Source organism: Crocodylus porosus, unplaced genomic scaffold (assembly GCF_001723895.1).
Source record: "Crocodylus porosus isolate Cpor-Errol unplaced genomic scaffold, CroPor_comp1, whole genome shotgun sequence".
NCBI lineage: Eukaryota > Metazoa > Chordata > Crocodylia > Crocodylidae > Crocodylus > Crocodylus porosus.
In genome coordinates, this window is record NW_017728915.1 from 23,940,580 (window position 1) to 23,949,392 (window position 8,813).

The window sequence follows — 8,813 nt, forward strand, 5'->3', positions numbered from 1 at the left end:
AACGGTCACAAACTCCTGCAAGACCGTTTCAGGCTGGACATAAGGAAGAATTTCTTTACTGTGCGAGCCCACAAGGTCTGGAACAGTCTGCCAGCAGAGGTGGTTCAAGCACCTACATTGAACACCTTCAAGAGTAAATTGGATGCTTATCTTGCTGGGATCCTATGACCCCAGCTGAGTTCCTGCCCTTTGGGCAGGGGGCTGGACTCGATGATCTCCCGAGGTCCCTTCCAGCCCTAATGTCTATGAAATCTATGAAATCTTTGTTTTCTAAAATCCCATCATACTTCCAGTGCTATAGAAATAATGTTATTTGCTAATGCAATATTACAAACCACAGAAAAGATAAATGCATATTTAAGAAAGTTTTATGTGCAAGGACTGACTAAGCCTGAGCTCCACTTGGAGTTAAAGCACATGAAGCTCAGAAATCAGGTTTGTACATGAATATAACTTGATAGAACTTGACTGTCATGTGTAATCAATTAACTGACAGCCTTTTTTTTTTCTTTTTTTTTTGCATTTACATCAGTGTGAAGACTGTGAGAAGCCTTTCTCGCTCCTACAATGCAATGATTCTGGTGTGGTAACAAAGTGTGTATTCTGTCGACTGGCTATGCCAACAAGAAATATCATGCCGTTGCCACCTACATGTTCTCCTGATCTCTAAATGCATCCCAGAAATGTCTATTTGTTAATACCTGAGGTATATTAAGCATATGTCTGTGCATATTTGTGAATATCTGTATGTATTTTAGGCAGACAAGATTCTTTAGGTATATGTTTCATTAGACCAACTAAATAGTTGGAAAAATGTTAAGCTTACTATTTTTCCAACTAGTGTATTTAGTTGGTCTAACAAAAATTATCACATTTACCCAAAAAGCCTTGTCTGCCTATGTCCTTAGACCACCACTCTTATAACCAACACTCCTGTATATATTTTATGCACACAGAAACCTAAGAACTTCCTTTAAACCCGTGCTGTACATTGACCTTTACATTAAAAAATACTTTTGATTCACTGATCACGTGTGCAGTAGTTTCCTAATATAACATGACAAGATCAAACCGTAATTTCTGAAAACAATTAATGCTGCCCTGTACTAGAAAATTACCACCTTACCCTTCATTAAAAAGTTCTAAGACAGCTCTCTATAAATTCTGTATAATACAGACCTGCTCTTGCCACATACAGAACAATTCCAACACTTTCCAGTATTCTAAAGACCACCCCTATTCACCAGTTATATAAGAATGAGTTTGTAGTCAGACTGAGTCCTCTTAAGAGGAATTTATTAGGAAAAAAACGTAACTTTTACCTTAGTAAGGAGCACGTAGCAGCTTGGAATGTAATTAAGCTGTGAAACAAAGGGAAATCTATTATACATATGTAGATTTCTTCCTTTTTGAATGTATTTCTTGTGGAGCCTTTGAAACAACAGCTGGAATCCCCAGGTCATCTTCTTCTCATGTCTGCACCATATTTGACCATTTTATTACACATACTTGTGCTTTGTTCATTGTACTTTGGAAGATCTTTGCAAATGGTCTTTCATTGTGCCTTCAAGCAGTGGGCATTGACTTTGACCCTACGAATTGATCCCGAGGTTATGGTATGTTTCATCCAGCTTTACTGGGTAAAATACTGCATAAAATATTAGGTGACAAGTTGCAGTAAGATTCAATACTTTCTTCCTTTTCTTTTAAAATATCATTATGTTTTTGTAAAAGGTTGAGGAAAATGCAGTGTGATGTGTACTTGTTTTTTTGAAAATATATAATATGGTATATGCACATTTTCTTGTTGGAATAAGTAGTCTTAAATGTGAATAGGAATTCTGGACTAATTTCCACACATTTGAAAATGGTTAGTTTAATTAAGTAGTACTTTTATATTAGAACTCACGATGCCTTTTGTTCTTCTTGGCCCTTTCAGATAAGAAATCAAAGCTCTTAAGTTTTTCAGTTGAGACAGTGAGACCAATTGCTAAGTAGAGAGATTTTTGTGCATGAACAGTGTGACATTCAGGTATGAATGGTTAGAAATTTTCTTTGAAAGGGTATTTTTAGTTCCCAAAATAAGAAAAATAAATCAAACATTCTTTCTTTGGGGTAGCAAATACAAGTTTTATTAAGCCAGTGTGTATTATAGCTACTTATTTAACAGAATTGATTTTCTAAAACAGGACAAAGAATAAAGAGAAAAGGAAATTCTGCAACTACATCATAATGGGATTTCAGCCAATTTAGTACTTGTGAATAAACAGCCTGTTTGGAGATGAATTTTGCAAAATACAGTCCTAACCATATAATAAAATTAAGCAATTCAGGAACTGAATCATATGCTTGTTTCATGGCTTTAAGAGCTTCCGAGGACTGTCTGCCATATTCCCCCTTATTCTCAGAAGTGTCTGCTTCTACCTACAGCCATTTCCTGTTGGGTTAGTGGCACTGCCTGTCCTGTTGTCTCACCCGCTTCTGGTCTATCAAGGTGCATACTCTGTACTCATCATTACAGTATCCAGCTGCTTTCCCCAGGAACATTGATCTGTGACTAATATGTCACATGATGTTGTTTGTTCTCTTCTCCTGTCCCAAGGGGAGAAGGATGTGCAGTGAAGTATCTTGTTGTGGTAGTGTTGTTTTTTTTAGGGTATTTTGTTTCATTTTGATATACGTAAAGATATGTATGTATCAACTAAGCACCGGGCCATTAGTTGATGCAACTAAGCCATTTTGATATCTGCATGTATATCAAAATGAAACAAAATACCCTAAAAAACAACACTACCACAACAAGATACTTCACTGCACATCCTTCTCCACTATATCTATATAGCTATAGATCTATATAGATTGATAGATAGATAGATATAGGAAAAGGATGTGCAGTGAAGTATCTTGTTGTGGTAGTGATCCAGGGACAGATCATGCAGGTGGCCTTGCTGTGGACCCTCTCCATGTTGTCCACATCCCTCCAGAAGTGCGGTGCCCAGAACTGGATGCAGTTCTCCAACTGCAGCCTGACCAGTGCCGCATAAAGGGGGAGGATCACCTCCTTGGACCTGCTCGAGAAGCATCTGTGGATGCATGACAAGGTGCGGTTGGCCTTCCTGACTGCGTCCCCATACTGTCAGCCCACGTTCATTTTGGCATCAATGATGACTCCAAGATCCTTTTCTGCCTCTGCGCTGACGAGAAGGGAGCTCCCCAGCCTGTAGATATGCTGCTGGTTCTTCCTCCCCAGGTGCATCACCTTGTACTTGTCAGTGCTGAAACCCATCCTGTTCTCATGTGCCCACCCACCCCTGTAACCTGTCTAGGTCCGATTGCAGCTCATTGCTCCCTTCTGGTGTGCCCACTTCTCCCCACATCTTAGTGTTGTCTGCGAATTTGCACAGGGTGCTTTTTACCCCCTCATCCAAGTGGCTGATGAAGATGTTGAACAGTGCAGGCCTGAGGACCAAGCCCTGGGAGACCCCACTGCCCACATCCCTCCAGGTCGAATAAGACCCGTCCACCACCACTCTCTGGGTGCGGCCCTCCAGCCAGTTAGTGACCCACCTGACTGTGTAGGTGTCGACGCCACAGTCCCCTAGTTTTTTAATGAGACTGGGGTGAGAGACAGTGTCAAAGTCCCTAAAGTCCAGAAAGACTTTTCACTGCGACACCCGTGTCCAAGGATTTTGCGACCTGGTCATAGAAGGCCACCAGGTTGGTCTGACAGGACCTGCCTCTAATGAACCCATGTTGGTTGCCCCTAGGCATAATCTTCCCTACTGGTCCCTTGTGGAGATGCGCAAGGATAATTCTCTCAAAAAGCTTGCCCAGGATTGAGGTAAGACTGACTGGCCTACAGTTTCCTGGGTCCTCCTTCCTCCCTTTTTTGAAAATGGGGACCACGTTGGCCCTTTCCCAGTCCTCTGACACCACACCAGAGTACCACAAGTGCTCGTAAAGCTGTGCCAGGGGTCCCGCAATGACCTCTGCTAATTCCCTCAGCACCCTGGGGTGGAGATCGTCAGGACCTGCTAATTTAAATACGACCAGCCCCTCCAGAAGTTCCCTGACTAGGCCCTCATTGACCCTAGGCCTGGGTGCGCCTCCCACGGGGCCTATGGGGGTCCCAGTGGGAGGGATGACCTGGTCCCTGCTCAGAAAAATGGAGGCAAAGACGTCATTAAATAGGTTAGCTTTGCTGTCTGGTGTGACAACCAGATTTCCTAGCATGTCCTGCAGAGACCCCACGTTATCCAGTCCTTTTTTTTTCCTCCTATGTATTTAATAACGGACTTCTTGTTGTCCTTGATCCAGGTTGCTAGTCCCAGTTCCACCTCCGCCTTGGCCTTCCTGACCGCCCCCCTGCAGCCCCGAGCAACCGAGGTGTAGTACCCCCTGGTGGTGGCCCCTCCCTTCCATTGGGTGTAAGCCTCCTTTTTAGTTAGGAGACATTCCTGGATGCTTTTGGTGAGCCCTGGGGGCTTTTGTGCCCTTTGATCCGTGTAGGGATTACCTCCCTTTGGGCTTGGAGTATCGTCTCCTTAAGAAGCGACCACTCTTCTTGGACACCTGGCTCCCCCCCCCACTCCAGGACCTCAATGTCTCACCCACTAATCTGCTTACCTCATTGAAGTCCGCCCTCCTGAAGTCCAGGGCTGCTGCCTCGCTGCAGGCCTTCACCACCTTGTGCTGGACGGTGAATCCCAGCAGGCGATGATCACTGTCGCCCAGGTGGTCGAGCACCCGCAGCCCCCTCACCAGGTTGTCGCCCGTGGCCAAGACCAGATCCAGCAAGGCGTCTCCCCGGTGGGGCTGTGCACCTCCTGGGTTAGATGGAGGTCCTGTGGAGGCAGTGTTAGACAAGATACTTCACTCCAAATCCTTCTCCCCTATGCCTATATAGCTGTAGATCTATCTGTCTATAGATATACATGGGTGTATTTTATGTTAGAGAAAATAGAGTCAAAGAAATGTGCCTTGCACTTGGAAGGGAAGGAGGTTTTGAGTCTTGCGGAGTTCGTGTTGTCTTGGGCAAAGGAAGTTTTCCATCCTGTCGAGACAAACTTTGCCCCGTTCGCGGAGCGCTCCGTCGCGCCAGAACCCCCGGTCCCGACCTCAGCATCCAGCTGGCGGCTTTGTGTGGCCTTGGACGCGTGCTGAGCGGGGGCCATGCCCGGCTCCCGACATCCCCGCCACGTGGCGACCGCGCGATGCAGGGAGCCGCGGCGGCCCGGTACTTGCCTGCCGGGATGGGCCCGGCTCTGGCAGAAAGGAAGATTTGCGGCTGCCGGAGCTCAGCGAGCTGCAGGAGTCCGTGCGCAGGCAGCGCCGCGCTTGTCCGTGGAGGAGGGAGCTGCTGAGGATTCAGGCGCACGCTCTGGGCCGAAGGAAACTGCTGCACCGGGGCCTTGCGTGCCGTGTCCTCAGCTGCCTTCGTCCGGGGGCTCGTTGTGCTCGGGCTGCCCGACCCGCGCACACGGGCCGCGCTTCCCGCCGCCCGCGGTGTCTTGGGGCCGCGCCGCGGCTCGGTGTAGCGGCCGGCGCCGTGGCTTAGTTGGTTAAAGCGCCTGTCTAGTAAACAGGAGATCCTGGGTTCGAATCCCAGCGGTGCCTGCGCGCCTTGGGCTGCCTTTTGCCGCCACGGGGCCGGGCTGCTTTTGTCCCACTGGGCGAGGTAGCTCCGAACAGCCTGCAGGGCCCTGCTATCTCTGGCAGGAGGGTGCAGGGAAGCTGGGGCTTTGTCATCTGCTTCTGGGCTGCAAGCACTGGCAGACAGCCGGGGGACTGCCCTGGGCCACCCCACGGGTCTCTGTCTGCAGGGCCAGGGAGCAGAGGGTGCACGGGGTGCCACGGGGTGATTTGATTTCCCCAGGGGGATTTAAGCTTTACTCCAAGGATCTGGCCAGTCCTTTTTTCTTCCTGCTAGCTTCCACCACATCTGGTGGCAACGAGCTTGACTCCTTAATTGCACGGTGCATCCGAAGCCTCTTGTTTTAAACCTATGATTTGCTAGTTTCATTTGATGGTGTTTTTTTTACATTTTATTTTTATTTACCAAGAGCCAGGAAAATTCCCTGCTCGAAACTCTTTTGTTCCCCAGCTCTCCACCAGCTTTGCCACTGGGAAATTCATTTATTCTGTCTGTGGTTTGCTTTAATATTTGCTAAATGTATCATGGCAAAGTATTTACATTACTGCTCAGCTTTGGGACCTTTTATTCAGCTTCCCATACCAAAGGATTTCAGAAATAATTTGTGCATGGGGCAAGGATTGCTTAAGGAGGACCTCTTTTTATTGGGCCAACTCTGTAGTTGGGATGAAGTGTGACCAGCTTTCAAATGTGAAACATTCTTCCTCAGGTCTCTGACTACAGGAAACTAGGCACAGCAAGCTAAGCACAGCCTAGAGGAGCAGCTAAGAAATTCTCAGGTATAGCAGATACACAATTAGCCAAAGCAAAGAAGCTGAGTATCAGGAGATTGAGGCCTATCAAAACTGGGAATGGGAATCAGTCTGTTCCCAGTGCAAAGTAGTAATACGTTGTTTGTGTAGTCAGCAACACTGAGTGTTAATAATTCAGGACAAAACAACGTCAAAATATAACACTTAACCTGGCCAAAGAAATATAAAAGTTAAGGGTCAGATTCTGTCTTAGTTATATTGATGTGGTATTATTCCTGATTTACATCAGTATAAATGAGGGCAGATTTTGTTCCAAACTCTAAAGTATAGGGCCAGAACCTATAAATGGTACTGCGAATAGTCCCCCCAGAGTGAAGTAGTAAAATAAATACTAAAGACTTGCAGATGCTTGCACACATAATGTTAGACACATAAAAAGTTATAACCCAATACAACTGTTCACCTGAGTAGCATTACTCATTTGTGCATCTGCAGGATCAGGTCTTTGGGCTGCAGTCCTTCAATTGTGCCCTAAGGGGAGATAAATCCCACTAGGGCTTTGGAGGGCTCTAAGTGGAACAAACGGGTGTAATTTATGGGAAAACAGGTGCATCTACTACATGCGATGCTACAGCACAGTAACGATGAGCTACTGCACTACAGTGCATTGCTACGGCGCCATAGCATCGCTGGGCATGAACCGTGATGGTGACACTACAGCGCAGTAGTAACGAGTCACTGTGCAGTAGATTGTTGCTGCTGCGCAGTAGTGTCTAAAAAAATGTGTGGCAACAGTACTGCACAGTAATGACGGTTACTACATAGTCATTTAGTACTCGGTTAAGCAGGTACTAAATAAGTGTGCAGTAACAACTGTTTGTGTAGACATGGGCACTCTCAAATCTTCAGGCTGGGATGTTTTAGTTGCATTATTTGGAAAGTGCTGTATAAAGACTATTGCCCATAGATAAGGAGCAAAACCCTACGTGCAAACTGAAAACATCAGACAAATCTTTAAATTGTACTTAGGAGTATCCAATATATAGATGCTTTTTTCCTGCTAAAGTTTGTATGTAGGAAGAACAAGCCTCATAATATGTAACAATGCTAGGAGACAGTGCAAGTCACTGCACAGTTGTTCACTGATTCGTGTTGTAACAGAACTTAAAAAAAAAGAAGCTGGTGTGAGCCCCTTTATCATGCCTCCTGCAGATCTGAAGTGGTTAGGAGAATAGATTCAGAGGTGTGGAGAAAAAGGTCATCTCATCCTTAGCATTTTTCTGTTTCATGACCCCGCTGGACGATAAGAATAAAGTTACAAGGTTTTCCAGCGTTAGCTCTGTGCTGGAGCCCTGCTCACAAATATGCCTATGGGAAAATGTTAATATTAGTTGTGTTACTCTAGTCTAGACCGGGGTGGCCATCCTGCAGCGTGGGCAGTCTGTGTGTGGCATGCAGCAGATTGGGGACAGAGCGGAGTGGCAGATAGGGCAGGGAGCAGGAAGGTGAGAAGCTGATCAGGCAGAGGAAGGGCATTGGAGTGGCACTTGGGAGGGGGCATTGGAGTGGCACTTGGGAGGGATGTGGGGTACAGGCCTAATTCATGATACACCAGCCAAAAAGGTTTCCCCCCACTGCCGTGGCCTGTACTGTGGTCTTTTCAAGGCACTAATAGAATAAGCATGAATATTTAATGTTAGGCAATACTTTCAACACACTGTGGGCATCTACATGAGATGTTTACTGTGAAGTTACCTATTTTGCTCTGCGGTAAAGCATCACACATCTCCGTGAACGGTGCTATTAGGCTGGAGTAAACTAATTAATTCTGCCATAGGATAGTACTGCCCAATGCAAGTACTATTTACTTACTTCACTGCAACACATGTACAGATAGCAATCAGAGCTGGCTGGGGCACAACGGTGCTGCAGTGTGGGGCTAGCTGGCTCCACGGTATATTGAACTGGGAAGGAGCAGCCCTGGGCTGGCAGGATGATTCTCCAGGTCCCCTACCAGCTGTGGCTGTGCCACCGTGGCTCAACGTGCTGCGGCCCTGGCCACACATATAAATGCTATGCCTGGGAGCAATAAACTCTGGCACAACCCGCACCAGAGTTTATTGCATTACACTAATTTCATGTATATTCATGTCCACTGTAGGTAATGAAATCTGTGTCTTGTGTACAAGAGGGGGGTGCTTATTGGTTGCTCTCTGTTGGATAAAATCTATGTAAGTTAGTCAGACTCTGTCCTGTTATTCCAGTAGGGATAGACAACTCAGATGTATTGGAGTAGAAAAATGCTACTTAGGAAGAACTGATTGTGTAAATCAGGTGCTTATGAACATTTCCCACCTGAAAGTGAGTCCGGCAGGTCAGTTAACCTGGTAGGTCCATTATTGGTGGTA

At 46.1% G+C, this 8,813-nt stretch overlaps 1 protein-coding gene and 1 non-coding gene across 3 annotated transcripts in view; both read left to right on the forward strand.

Annotated features, from left to right (window-relative positions):
• Positions 1-2,339, forward strand: part of WDR88 (WD repeat domain 88) — a 31,279-nt gene extending 28,940 nt beyond the window's left edge. For both annotated transcript variants that reach the window (XM_019535845.1, XM_019535846.1), the window contains exon 11: positions 533-2,339. In XM_019535845.1, the coding sequence (XP_019391390.1) occupies positions 533-670 (138 nt within the window). In that variant the 3' untranslated portion in view covers positions 671-2,339. The remainder of the gene's footprint in view (positions 1-532) is intronic.
• Positions 2,340-5,542: 3,203 nt separating this feature from the next.
• On the forward strand, positions 5,543-5,616 carry TRNAT-AGU. The gene has a single exon. It is a non-coding gene; the product is annotated as a tRNA-Thr (tRNA).
• Positions 5,617-8,813: the final 3,197 nt, after the last annotated feature.